This window comes from Chelonia mydas, chromosome 3 (genome assembly GCF_015237465.2).
Source record: "Chelonia mydas isolate rCheMyd1 chromosome 3, rCheMyd1.pri.v2, whole genome shotgun sequence".
NCBI lineage: Eukaryota > Metazoa > Chordata > Testudines > Cheloniidae > Chelonia > Chelonia mydas.
In genome coordinates, this window is record NC_057851.1 from 46,083,212 (window position 1) to 46,098,452 (window position 15,241).

Consider the following 15,241-nt stretch of genomic DNA (forward strand, 5'->3'; position numbering starts at 1 on the left):
ATCCGGCCCCATGGACTTGTGCACGTCCAGCTTTTCTAAATAGTCCCAAACCACTTCTTTCTTCACAGAGGGCTGGTCACCTCCTCCCCATGCTGTGCTGCCCAATGCAGTAGTCTGGGAGCTGACCTTGTTCGTGAAGACAGAGGCAAAAAAGCATTGAGTACATTAGCTTTTTCCACATCCTCTGTCACTAGGTTGCCTCCCTCATTCAGGAAGGGGCCCACGTTTTCCTTGACTTTCTTCTTGTTGCAAACATACCTGACGAAACCCTTCTTGTTACTCTTAACATCTCTTGCTAGCTGCAACTCCAGGTGTGATTTGGCCTTCCTGATTCCACTCCTGTATGCCCGAGCAATATTTTTATACTCTTCCCTGGTCATTTGTCCAATCTTCCACTTCTTGTAAGCTTCTTTTTTGTGTTTAAGATCAGCAAGGATTTCACTGTGAAGCCAAGCTGGTTGCCTGCCATATTTACTATTCTTTCTACACATCAGGATGGTTTGTTCTGGTAACCTCAATAAGGATTCTTTAAAATACAGCCAGCTCTCCTGGATTCCTTTCCCCCTCATGTTATTCTCCCAGGGGATCCTGCCCATCAGTTCCCTGAGGGAGCCAAAGTCTGCTTTTCTGAAGTCCAGGGTTGTATTCTGCTGCTCTCCTTTCTTCACTGTGTCAGGATCCTGAATTCTACCATTTCATGGTCATGGCCTCCCAGGTTCCCATCCACTTTTGTTTCCCCTACTAATTCTTCCCGGTTTGTGAGCAGCAGGTCAAGAAGAGCTCTGCCCCTAATTGGTTCCTCCAGCACTTGCACCAGGAAATTGTCCCCTACACTTTCCAAAAACTTCCTGGATTGTCTGTGCACCGCTGTATTGCTCTCCCAGCAGATATCAGGGTGATTGAAGTCTCCCATAAGAACCAGGGCCTGCGATCTAGTAACTTCCGTCAGATACCGGAAGAAAGGCTCGTCCACCTCATCCCCCTGGTCCAGTGGTTTATAGAAGACTCCCACCATGACATCACTCTTGTTGCTCACGCTTCTAAACTTAATCCAGAGACACTCAGGTTTTTCTGCAGTTTCATACCGGAGCTCTGAGCAGTCAGACTGCTCTCTTACATACAATGCAGCTCCCCGACCTTTTCTGCCCTGGTAATCTCTTTCTATAAAGTTCTAGGGTGGTTTCTTTCTATTTGGTTCTGGCGTGACCACACTTGAAATGCTGTGCACATAGCAAAGCACCTCATTGACAGAAACATATTGACAAAGTAGAGGAAGTTAAGAGAAAAGCAATAAAAATGATCAGAGGGCTGGAGGAAACCATTTTTGAGGAGAGATTAAAACAGTAAATATGTATAAGATGTCCAAGTGATGACTAGCGGGAAGAGCGGGGACATGACAAGAGTCTACAAATATTTATAGTGTGTAAACACGAAGAAGGCAGAAAAATTATTTAAGGGCAGTACAAGTAGGTATAACTAGGAGCGACAACATAAAAATACAGAAAGAAAACTGGAGGCTGAAGATCAAGAAAACTCCTGGCAGTATTACTGTATATTAGAATGTGGAATAGTATCCAAAGAGAAGTGGTAGAAGCATCAGTATTTGAGACATAAAAACTAGACTCAACAAAGTATTAGAAAATGTACTGTAGGGAACAAGCCTGAACTGACAGGGAAATGCATGACAGGATGGCATAACAAGCCTTTCCATCTCCGTAAGTAATTTTTGGGATTCCATAAAACACCACAAAACTGCAATGCAATGTCATGGCAACAACCCTATTCATAATGTCATTAGGAACTTATTAACAATTTCATCATAATTTAAGATGAAAGAGAAAAAGCTGATTTTGTCAGTTAAATTTTCCTTGTAGCATGCAGTTTAATAAAGTTAAAGGGCTAATTTATGTTTATATCATGTGTTCTTACTGAAAACATGGAACCGGACACAGTTCAAAGACACAGCACTGGCTATAGGGTACAAAAATAATATCAAATTAATCCTATAACCATAACAGCACCTAGGGAAATATTCTCTAAAGTTGGGATTTACAGTATTAATGTCATAATGGCTGGTTTTACAGAATATTGCACAGACCCACTAAAATAAGATGGATGGCAAAGACACATGGTAAGATTACCCTCCGTCTGGTTTTTTGTCTTGTTGTATCCCTTTGTCTGGTTCCCAGGTCTCCATGGTGTGTTGCTGGTTTTGCATAGAAAACTCTTTCTTGCAATATGAGCTTGCTGCTCATGCAAGTTCACACTGCTAGTCCAAAAACAATGAGGAGTACTTGTGGCACCTTACAGACTAACAAATTTATTTGGGCACTCACTCATCCAGCACTTCTGGTGCTCTGCTCTCCATGCAGGCAATCAGAGGTAGTCAATCAATAGTCCCAGAAATGTAGTAGCACCATAGTTAAGTGCTCCTTCAGCACAAGCATACCATGCGGGTTAGGAGGAGGTAAAGAATGATGCAGCAGAAAGGGGAATCTGGAAAAGGGAGAAAAGTGGAGCGGGGGCAGATGAAAGGGGAAAGAGAGGGAGGGAAGGAAGGAAGGGCTGAGAACAAGGGGGGAAAGGACTAAAAGAGGACAGAGCAGGGGAAGAGAAGAGAATGGTAGAGCTGGCAAAGGGGAAAGGACTGTAAATCAAGGGAGACCAAATGACAAAGGGAGTATGGCATAGGAGAGTGAGAACAAGATGGTGTTCGGAGCAAAAAGGACTCGGGTAAATAGAAAGTAGAGGAAAAGGAATACAGGACAGTGGAAAAGAGGGGTACTAAAATGGTATGAAAAGAGAGAATAGTAAGGGGATAAGAGAAACAAGTGGGGATAAGAGAGTTAACTGGGGGAAGGTAAAAGGGAGAGGATAGAAGGGACTAAGAGATCTGCTAGAAGATCTCACACTGATTATCATGCTTAATAACGATTAAGAACATAAGAATATAAGAATGGCCCTACTGGGTCAGACCAAAGGTCCATCTAGCCCAGTATCCTGTTTTCCGACAGTGGCCAGTGCCAGGTGCCCCAGAGGGAATGAACAGAACAGGTAATCATCAAGTGATCCATCCCCTGTTGCTCATTCCCAGCTTCTGGCAAACAGAGGCTAGGGATACCATTCCTGCCCATCTCGGCTCTGTGTTAGAAGTATATAGCTTGTTCTAGGGGATGCAGTTTAGTAAGAGGAACAAGGACAGGGGCTTTATTAGGGCTTGTCTACACACCAAAGTTGTACTGCTTTAACAATACCAGTCTAGTTAAAAAAGTACAATTCCCCATATTGTGGATGCAGGTCATATTCATATAAAGGTGCTTACACCAGTACAGCTCATTCCCATACAGGAAGGGAAATAAGCTGTATCTGTATAAAGAACCTTTATACTGGTCTATCATGTCCACACTAGGAGTTGTGCCTGCATAAGTATTCCAGTAAAAAATCATCCCTAACCAAAATAGTTACACTGGTACAAAAAAGTGTGTAGGCCAGACCTTGGAGTGAAGAAAGGTGGGGCTCGATCCAAATTTTGCATAACAGAAAAGTGGCAACCGTAGCATAGAGCTGAAGAGACCTCTAAATTGTCTTTGTACAAATGTAGCTGGTGTTGAGACCAAACAAAATTTCAGCACAGTTACCTAGAATCTTTGACAGGTCTAATCCTGTGAGGCATTTCATCAGAATATATGTCATGTGTCAAAAAATACATGCAAAAATTATGTTAGGATGATTTCAGTACTTAATTTTTGACTAAGAGTCAAAATTCTAAATAAAAACCTTCACAGCTGGGTTAAAACAATCAGTTAAGCATTGACATTAAAAACACTAACAAATTTATATATGCAGTTGTTGGTCATGAGATTTGGGGGTTTTCTGAAGTGATAAACAGAGTAATGCCCATACACATCTCACAAAATAAAAATATATTCCATGCTTCAATCTGACATTTTGTGTGTCATTATACTACAAAAGTAGAATACTCACAGGTTTTCGAGTTGGTGTGACTTGAACAGAATGGTAAAATTCTGGCTGAACTCTGCTGTTTTTCTTGATTTTTCTTTTCCTTATGGAAGTTTCTTGTTCACTCAAGTGATGTACTTCTGCTAGAGGCTGTGTTTCTTCAAGGCGAGGTGCTACACGTCTTCTAGCATGACGAGGACTTGGTCTAAAACCCTATGACATAGAAAAGGCAATAGCAATGTTTGACAATTCTCAGAATGCAGGAACGTAACAAAAAGAAATATCGTAGAGGATTTTATTAATTATTAGGATTAGAGAGAAAACACACTGACGATGAAGGTTTACAAATATTGTAATAATAAAATTAGCATGCAGCAGTAAAGGAACATTGTTAAGTAGTTTAGGCATCACTTTCTCTCTCTATATATAGATATAGATTATAACTATTATAGGCAGAGCTGGTCGTTACATCTTTAATTAAGGTTGCTTAACATTTTTCATTATAAGCCTATGTTTTCAGTTGCTTGTATCTTTGCCAAACTCTATTCAGATTAAAATTTTCTATACCTGCTCTCTGCCTCAGGCTGAATTGTTTTGGAGAATTCCAGCAAAAATAGTTCAGTATTTGCCAATGTTAATTTGTTGCCAACCATTTCTTTTAAGAGCTCTACCACTTCCAGGGTTTGGCGGAAGAACTTGAAATTTGGCAGCAGAATATTCCTCAGGTCAAGGGGTATATGCTGTCACAACACAAATCCACCCAGATTTGTTCAAGTTATGGGCCTCTGAAAGTTGTTGTTTGACATGCTCAGTAAAGCTTATTAGAGGCTTGCTGTGCAAATCTCTGAACATGCTTCCAGCCCTATGAAGCTTCATTCCCACAGGCCAACTACACCCCCCAGGCTGACACCCCAAACCCTACATGCCAACTGCATTAAGCATGCTCCCAGTATCATGAAGCTCCTACAAGCCAATCACACCGACCGTGCTCCAACCCAACACACACCAACAGCACTGAGTATGTTCCCAGCTCTTACTGAGCCTGGGAATAGAACCCAGGTCCCTAATTTATCATCTCATCCACCTAGTCACACTGCTTTTCACAATGCATGTGTCATATGCATCCTTGGCTGTGTTATCTGTAACCAAAAGACCATGTTCCATTTCACAGCCAAAAATAAAACCAAGAATTCCTAATTCCCAACATTCTTAACATGTCTAGAAAATAGCTGTGTGAGCTAATGCCAGTGTGTGTGCTTCATCACCCTGTAATGGCTGGCCCATGTAGAAAACAACATTGCTACCAGCAAGTCTGTACTGTGGTCCTGGATTCCAACCCTGCTTTTGTCCCATGCAGGGCTGAGTGGGGAATAAAGTTCCATAGGGTGTAATTTCTGGTTTTTCAATTTTATTTTTTAAAAACCAAGTTTATTACATACAAAAATGATGTTAAAAATGTTATTTAGGTGGCAAATTCAAGCAAAGTTAGGGAAGACCAGAATTACGGATCCCTATGCAACCTTAATTTGCTCCCTTTGTTCCTATGCATTCTGATACAGTCTTTCATTACATGATCACATATTATTTGTTTTCCCTTACCCACGCCTCATTCAATGCACAGGATGGTCAGTGAATGAAGCAGAGAGTTGTAAAGAAGAGAAAGGAATTACACTTGTGTTTCAGTCACTCCACTGGGACACTTGAGAGTTGGGCTCTATTCTTGGTTCAACCTCAGACTTCGTATCTGATGTGGAACAAGACTATCATAATACATGTGCGAAAGGAGCTGAAATGAGGTCCCATGGCTAACCTTAATTCTGACATTTCCTGATTTTTAGATACTTGACATAGCCACCCTGACATTCTTTTAATATAGTTTTTGCATGTGAGAGAAAGAGAGATTTTTTATAACTAAACTGTGGAACCTTCCTTTAAAGAACATTCATTTCTGTGGAGTAGGCAGGGTGTTTATAAAAATCACTGATCTTGATTTTGCTCCCTCTGAAGTCAAAGGCAAAACTCTTTGGCCAAATTCTGCTCTTAATTATACCCTATCCAATTCCAATTGTACAGGGTGTAAGTTACAGCAGAATCTGATCCCCAACTCCTTCAACACGAGAGGGATCATATCCATAGTGGCTAGCAAAAAACAGCCTAATGTAAGGTAATGCAGCTTGTGGATTTTGTGTGATCCACAAATATTAAAAGATATAAATCCATAAGGCTATGTCATACTATTGCAAGGGAAAAATCTTTTTGCCCCAGTTTCTGTTCACCTGCACTATGAAATAAATAACAAATATAAACAATTTACGATATCTAGTCAAATTAATCAAAGTGAAAATTAAATGAATTAAGGAAAAATAATATAGTACAAACAGAACTATTTATACAGTTGTTCAAATCTTTAGTTTCCAGGTGAGGACCTTCTCTTTCTGTAAAAACAGGAATATGCATCAGCAATTTTAATCCACTATCAGGAAAGTAATCTTTAAAGATGATATGACTAGTGAACCCATTCTGAGTTCTGAATGAGTTTGAACTCCAAATATATGCTAAATTTTAGCTACAGATTCAGGACTGGCTACTGGTTGAATCCTGGTCATATGCAGGGCACATTAGCCATTCCCCCAGTCCCCTCAGAGCCGGATACAATTCTCCAGGATTGCATATTTATGTAACACAAATATTTGGTAAAAGCTAAGCAGCTCAAAAAGTGCTTAGAGATGCGTGCCAAAGAGGGATTTAAGTGTGTGGCTCTCTCTCACTGAATGACTTCATGTCAAAAGAGCTTCTAGGTTTAATAACTAAATATTTTGTTTAAATATTAAAGACCCACTGATGCCTCTTGGAAAACGCTATAATATATTTTGTTTATGGGCAATGCTGCTCATATGTATCTTCCCTTGTTTATTGGTAGGGATATTAGCAAGAAAACAGGATCTTTGTCACTTTAAGACCTCATCTGCTTCTGAGCTTATTCTCCACTTAAAGTCATAATCTTCTGTTTGCAGTATCACAACTGCTTGCTCTCGAGAGGATTATGATGTGATAAATGCAAAGGACTATGATTTCAGGTGGGAAGTACGAAGCAGGGGGGAAATGAATTCCTTATCAAAAAAGAGAGTGAAAGACAGGAGATGTCCTTGAGCCAAAACCTTCAGTGCCTACTCAGTCCTGCAGTGGAAACTTTGCTAGAGTAAGGGATAAGAACTGCAAGATTTGGCTCGTTAGTTATAAAAAAATGAAGAAAGAAAAAATGCAATATACCGGCTTTAGTGTCAGCATATTTTTTCATGTAGCTGATATTGCTGTGCTTATAGCAAAAAAAGGCTTGTTTGTCAAGAAACTAAGGAAGAAGCTGTTTGAAAATTAAAACTGCTAGCTATTTCCCTCTATCTCAATAATGCAATAAACAGGCCTCCTATGTACAGGGTAAAAAAAAAAACAAAAACAAGTAGAGGTTTTGTCTAGGAATCTGCAACTACAGCTCATCCCAAAGAACAAGAAAAGATGCACAGTGGAACCGAAACAGACATGCTAGAGGGAGTTGCAAAGTGCTAATCAATGAGAGTGCAACTGACTTACATTGCATGGATGAACCTTAGCATCTCTGTTTTTCCCTGGTGATTTGGTCTCAGACACATACACATAAGGACATCCTCTGCCATGAACTCACTGAAGGCTGTGGGACATTTTGCTACATTCCCAAGAGCTCTGATTTAACATCTAGAATCATGTTGTCTTTAATATACTAATTCCTGTGCGATTCTCATTTTTCCACTGTGATTTCCCTTCCAGAAGGGCAAGCCTTATATTTCAGGTTAAATAATGTATTTCTGACACACAGGAGGCCTGTTTATTGCATTATTGAGATAGAGGGAAATAGCTAGCAGTTGTAGTGTTTCAAACAGCTTCTTCCTTAGTTTCTTAACAAAGAAGCCTTTTTGCATTAAGCACAGCAGTATCAGGGTATTTTAAAACAAGAGAAAAAAAAGATCAGTTTTCTTCTAAACACTAATATAGTGGCTGAACGGGCACAAGGACCTGCACAGTCTTTCTTTCTTAAAGACGTAGTAGCTCAGAAGTGTCTCAGTAGCCAGTGACACATATTTCATACATCTACAGATTTTGGTCCCTCTCTTATCATCCCCCTTTCTAGATCATTAATAAATATAATAAACAACACTAAACCTTGGTGGACAGACTCATAACTATCTTACTTTTTGCTGTCATGTTAATATTTTACATATGAGGACGTTTTGGATATTGCATTGTACCTTTCCCCCCTCTCCTTCATTTCTACTATATGTTTTTTCTTATCTTCTGACATTCTAAATAACACTTTCATAAGAAGTAAGGATGACTATGTACCACTAACACCAATTCATTTGGTAGCTTTAGTGAATTGCATCTTTGTCTGTTCCATAGTTTCAATGTGCCATCTTATTTATTTACTTTGGCTTTCTCTCTCTCAGCCATTTCCTTTTCCTTCATTTTAGGCTATTGGTTATTTCTGGGCTTGAAAACAAATTATACTGTTTTCCTAGATTTTTCCAGGGAGTACCTGGGTTTTCCATGGGGAGTATTCTGGATGGGAGACAAATATAACCTGATTTAACACATGCTTGACTTTAAGCTTGTGTGTGTTTGCAGTGGCACTAAACATTAACTCTAGGAGAGTCGCTAAGAGCATTATCCAACATCCATTGAAGTAACTGGAAGTCTCTGCGCTGACATCAATGAGCATTGGATCAGGGCCCAAGCCTTATGGCAGAGCTTCAGTAGTCTACAGGAAAACGGCTGGTTAGTATCAGGCCCATTGAGGGCACTAAGAAGAATGGCAACAGACCTCAGTTGTGTTTGCAAATACTTTTCCAGACATCAGAGTGAGCCCATCAGACTTAAGCCACTTTTGCAATAGCACTAATGAATATCTGAATCAAAGGAAGTCAAATGGAATACCCAGCACAGTGCGATTTCCCTTTTTGACAGTGGTTATGCACAAATGAGAACTGTTATCTATTATTACTGTCAACTAATGGCCTCAAAAACAGTCTTTGAATTGTCAGTTATTGCCTATTTAAGGCCTAGAAACTTTCATGTGTATGCAATCTAAAAACTCTTAAGACCCAGAAACACTAATGTGCATACCATAATAAAAATTCTCAAGACGCCAGAGTTCTGAACAACCTTGAATATGGGCAAAAATGGAATTAAATACTTTTCTTGAAGTAACTACTTAACAAGGCAGGAGTCTTATTAAATAACTCCAATGTACCATATTCTGCAGCCAACTGAAAGTTTGAAGAGCCTTCCTGCTATTCATTCAAGTGCATAGGAAGTTATCATTATATATACAGTTTTTGTGCATTTGTGTATTTTAAAGAGCTGTTCAACTCTGAAAAGTGACTGTAAAAATATCATTCTGGGTTTCCCACTTTATTGTTCCTCAGTGATTTACACATTGAATGTGCTTGGTTTACAAATAGAAAGATATTGTATCTAACTTTCAGCCCTGCAAACTCAACCTATGATCTGGGATTCAAACTGAATTCTTTCTTTCTCATGCATGGTCACTCATAATGAAGGTGCTGCAAACCAAATCAGGCCTTTAGTGACACCAGTGGCCATACTATTGCTTGGAGGCTTGCACATTGCAACTTAGTACATAATTCTATTTATGGAAGAGAAACCAGCTCACTCTCTGCACTGCAAAAAATATATGCTCTTAACTCAGGTTAGGTAATGTGTGTTAGCTAACTTGGATTAAAAGAGCAGTGAAGATATAGCAACTCAGTTTTTAACTCGGGTTAGCAGCCAAAGTTCATCCCCAGGCTCCCCGATTGGCTTTAACTTAAGCGGCTAACACAAGTTAAAAGGTGAGTTGCCCTGTCTTCACTGCTATTTAAGAACACACCTTTTTTGGCAGTGAAGATGTGCTTACTTATACTGGGTCTGCAGGGCGAATAAAAACAAAACACATAGGTATGGGATACTTTGAGGATCTAACTGTTGGATTAGGATATCTTATTTAATAACCACACTGAAGTACAGGCACCTATAGGTGCTTTATATGAAGTGATGCTTAACTGCATTATGCTTTTGAAGCACTTAGTATATTTGTTATTAGAAAATCAGGACTCCAGTTCCTGAGGTGACGCATGTACACTTCAAGCCAAGAAGTTTAAATGGGATATGAATGAATTTTTCAGGTACAGAACAGTACATGTGTATTTAAGTAGAGCTGATGGTCCTTATTGAGATTGCATTTGCAGAGATGTAAATAAGAAGTCCATTTAAATCAAGGGAGTTTAGTGAGCAAAAAGTGGGTGAGATGAGATTCGGCCTCGTGACCCCAAAACTCTTCAGTAAGAGATGTGATCTGAAAACGTGAATCACTAAGGATACGATCATTTCTATTTCAAATTCCTTACAAGCATGATATATAAAACTAGTGAAGTGGAATTTTACTTTAAATTGAGATGAGTAAGCAGGTGGTAAAATACCAGGTAGTCACACCTTTTGCATACTTCCTAAGTAACTTAAAATTATCCTAATAATAATCAGGCAGCTACCTATGTATGGCCATTTTAGAAGCTTGCCTGTTCTCAAGTTATTCCTAAAAAAATCTCAGAGGTGAGAGGGTGTCCTGTCCCCTATTTCTTCACTGACTTTGTTACAGTTTGTCCAAGTGTCTTCCCCCTTTCCCTGGTGCATTCAAAACCTACATGAGGGACTGATACCCTCAGTACAATCTTTTTAAAAAATTACAAAGCAAAGAGTCAGATCTGGTTGATGCAATGGCCACTGATGAGCTAGAATGAATTTAAGTAGCTTAGAATATTTCCTGAGCCAAATCAGTCAGAATTTGCTGGATGAGAAGCTGGGACCATGGGGCTCCAGGCCACTCATACTTTTGCAGTGCAACCAGAAGCTCAGGCTTGTTTTTTTCTGGGGTACACTGGGAAGCTACAAACTGCAGGAAGCTTATCTCCTGACTGCAACATTGTAACTGGCCAAGGTCACCCACGGCCCAGCCCTGACTCTGGGCCTGACAGTTTGCTCAGACCCCCTTTGCCCCTCCAACTCCTTCACTAGGGTTGCCAACTTTCTAACTGAGGGAAACCGAACACCCTAGTCCTGCCCCCTTCCCCAAGGCCTTGCCCATTCTCCAAGCCCCACCCCCACTCACTCCATTCCCCCTCCCTCCATCGCTCACTCACTCATTTTCACTGGCTTGGGGCAGAGGGTTGGGGCATGGGAAGGGGTGAGGGCTCCGGCTGGGGGTGTGGGCTCTGGGGTGGGGCTGGGGCCAAGGGTTTTGGAGTGTGGGAGGGGGCTCCGGGCTGAGGCAGAGGGTTGGGGTGTGGGAGGTGGTGAGGGTTCCTGCTGGGGGAGTGGGCTCTGGGGTGGGGCTGGGGATGAGGGGTTTGGGGTGTAGGAGGGACCTCCAGACTGGGGCCAAGGGGTTCAGAGTGTGGGAGGGGCTCAGGACTGGGGCAAGGGGTTGGGGTGTGGGAGGGGGTGAGGACTCCAGGAGGGAGTTTGGGTGCGGGATGGGGTTCGGGCTCCGGGCAGCTCTGGCTAGTGCAGTTCACGGGGGCTCCGGGAGGTGCTGATGTCAGGTAGCTCCTTAAACAGCAGCCACACCAGTGCTGCCCTGCCATTTCCCAGGCCTCAGAGGCTGTTCTGTCTGCCATGAATCCTGGACACATGGCTCGGCCAGCACACTGAGGGCAAGTTTTTTTCCTGTTCTCTGGAATGCGGGGGGGAGGGCGGGAGGAAGACAGGGAGAGAATTCCACACAAGTGACACACACATACATACCCCACTGCTGCCCCTGGCTCGCTGTGTAGCCCAAATCACAACAGCTCCAGGGAGAGAGCTGCAGCAGGCTCCCTCCTCATCCCCGCATCATTTGCAATGACCAGCAGCCCCTCTCCTTCATCCCCCCCAGGCCAGCCGCTGGCTGGAGCCTCCGCACCCAGCTGCTGTCCAACTCTGCTCGGACCCATTCCCAGGGAGAGCAGTCCAACTTTAGTCCCATGCTTCCGTGCAGCTCATTCATCTCTGCGAGGAGTCTGACAAGCCCACAGCCCCTTATCTGCTAGTTGCATGGTCCTGAGATGAGCCTAGTGCAGCAGTGCCCGGGGAGCAGTGGGCCAGGCAGGGAGGGGGCTGAAGGCACTTCCTAAAGGCCACCATGCCCACTCTGCAAGGAACCCCCAGCCACTGCCTGCCAGCCCCAGCCTGCAGCCGAATGCTTTTCCCAGCCCCTTCACTGGGATCCACCCCCTGCCCGCCAGGGCTCGCACCACCCTCGAGTTCCACAGAGAGAGCTGCTGCAGGTTCCCTCCTCATCCCCCTGCCGCCAACTGGACTTTTAACAGCCCAGTCAGCAGTGCTGGAGCTGCCAGGGTCCCTTTTTGACCAGACATTCCAGGCAAAAACCAGACACCTGGCAACCCTATCCTTCATAGAAGATGGAAGGGGTGGGCTGCCCTCTGACCAGCAGTTCCCCGTGGGCCTAGAACCTGCAAGACCAAGTCACCAATCTGCAGACAGAACCTCGAACTACAGAGCCAAGCTACACAGTCTGCAACAGAAGCACAGACCCTGCATGAGCAACTACCCTGCTCCCAGGGAGAAGCAGCTACACTAGGTACCTGAGCAAACCAGCATCGCCTGAACAGGCTCCCGTGGTCCCACTGCCCAAACGGCTTGACAGGAACCTTTGGAAATTCCAGGGGTATCTGAGTCAATGCAGGCTGTCCTTCCAGCTCCACCACAGAATGTACCCCACAGACCACACAAGGGTGGGACTGGTAGTTAGCCTTCTCACCAGCTAAGAGCTCAACTGGGCTCCCCCAACATTAGCACAGAGCAGCCCAGTGCTCCCTGACTGGGACACCTTCTTGCAAGCCTTCTTGACCATCTTTGACAACCCACATCACGTTCGCTCCAGAGAGGGTGGTGGAAACGAGGAACCTATTTCTGAGTCCCCTGCCCCCTCAAGCCTAGTAAATTTGTCAATGCCACAATTCATCAAGACCTGAGCTCCCCCATCCAGTCCACCCTGAAAGAAGACCCACTCATCCAAGGAATCTAGTCTATGCCATTAGAGACTAAGATGCTCTGCTCCATGTGGGATGGGGTAACATACTTTGACAAGCACATAGATGTCCCCCCCATAGTGCCCCTGACTGGAGGTGCTACAGCTATGCCATGACACTCCATTGGCGGGTCAGTTTGCCCATTTTTTCTGTTGGCAGTCTGAAGTCCAAACTTACATGGACTCCTGTGAGTACTGTGCACACAGCAAGATGCTCCAGACTAGACCACTCATCACCTTCGTATACGAGAAACTCCAACTAGGCCTTGGTCTGCCATCCTCTTAGACTTCACTGTGGAACTCCCAGCAATTGCTGTGGACAGTCTGACTAAAAAGACCCACTTCATCCCCTGCAACTACCTACCCTCTGTCGAGGCTACTGCCAAACTCCAGGAGCTGGTTCATCTTCACAGACTTCCAGAATACACAATTTCAGACCAAGCCCCACAGTTTACCTTTCACTTTTGGTGCTAAGCATTCTGGTTACTGCATGTCTGCCTATCAACTTCCACCACATACCACCCCCAAACAGATGGGCAACCTAAAGGGTGAACCAAGTACTGGAACAATACTTGAGACATTTCGTGAACTATCACCAAGATAACTGGTCCACACTCCTGCTATATGCAAAATTTTCATATAACGATGCCAACCATGCCTCTACAGGTCAGAGCCCATTCCTCAGATTCCACTCCCATTTTCACTGGGCACTACAAGCAACCTCCCCAAACCCAGCCGCCACCAACTGGGTCCAACAGAGCCATCCATCTCATACAGGAGGAGCTCAAGAACCACCTAGAAGAGGTGAAGAAGGCTTACAAGAGACATGTAGACCATGTAGAGACATGTAGGAAGCTCTGGTGTTCAGAATAGGCCAGAAGGTAAGGTTCGCCACAAAGCATCTCCAGACCAGTCAACCTTTCTGGAAACTGGGCCACCAGTTCCTGGGACCCTTCTAGATATGCCAACAGATCAACCCAGTTACCTTTAAACTACAGCTTCCCCAATACCTCAAAATACACCCACTTTTTTATGTTTCCTTTTGGTAGCTCTATACTGAGAGCATCTTTCCCGACCAAACCACACCCCTGCCTTCACTAGTCAAAATCCAGGGTTATGAGGAGCATGCCATCCTTGATTCCCAACAGAGACATGGTTGCCTGTATTAGTTCATAGACTGGAGGGCTCCGGCTTCCCATGTTCATCTCCCTGATCTAGTCAGGTTGTTCAATAGGACTCACCCCAACAAGCCTAAGCAGGCATCACCCCAAGAGGGGGACCTGAAGACGGAAGTGCTGTAAGAACCTGTTCTCATGAGGATTCCAGGCTGCTAACGTTTCTGCATTGCCATGGGATGCTGAGGCTGGGTTTCTGCTGGGGGACCCTGGGAAGCTAGACCTTGCAGGAAGTACTGCCCAGTGGGGACTGAGCAGCCCACTGATTGGCCCATGCTGGTATATTAACCAGGAAGACAGCATAGGAAGCTGTCTCTGCAACAGTGCAGGCGGCCTGCTTGCTCTGCTGCAGAACTTGCTGTGAGCCCTAAATTCCAGCTCCTGACTCTGGCTCATTCCCAGCTTAACTACTTGTCTCATGTCTGCAACTCAGCACCTGACCCTGATTTCTTGGCATCCTGACCCAGCTTGTTCCTGATTCCACTACTTGCGCCCTGTCTGTAAGTCTGTGCCTGACCCTGACTTTCTGGTATCTTGACCCACCTCAACCCTGACTCCACTACACATCTCCTGACCACAATTTGGTATGTGGCCTCTGCACGTAGGCTGCCTACTGGCTGGCCCTGCACAGGCCCTTATAATGTGGCCTTTCAGTCCTCTGTTACTGCCCTTTTCTTTTTTCTCCTAGTGTTGAGAGATTCCTGGTACGCATCATGAAACAGGAGTGAGGGATTCACTAGCAAACTTGTCCTTTTATAAATTAAACTTGGAATTTTAAGTGTTAAAAATACAGCACTGAAGGGACCAAGGAAACATTTCAGATGTAACACAGAATGAAAGACATAGCTACTGCGCTACATAGCTATGTAATAATACATAGCTACTGCGCTAGCTACCCACATCCAACAGGCTAGTCTGGAACACTTCTGTCCAGTACTTGCCTTTTGAAAGGTTATTGGTGAGGGAGGAGCTTCATCATGCCCCAGTTTGC

General features: G+C 43.7%; 1 protein-coding gene across 5 annotated transcripts in view; it reads right to left on the reverse strand.

The window, feature by feature from the left end:
• DST (dystonin) overlaps nt 1-15,241 on the reverse strand; it is a 462,719-nt gene that overhangs the window by 438,105 nt on the left and 9,373 nt on the right. For all 5 annotated transcript variants that reach the window (XM_043542402.1, XM_043542401.1, XM_037894239.2 and 2 more), the window contains exon 3: nt 3,985-4,173. In XM_043542402.1, the coding sequence (XP_043398337.1) occupies nt 3,985-4,173 (189 nt within the window). The remainder of the gene's footprint in view (nt 1-3,984; nt 4,174-15,241) is intronic.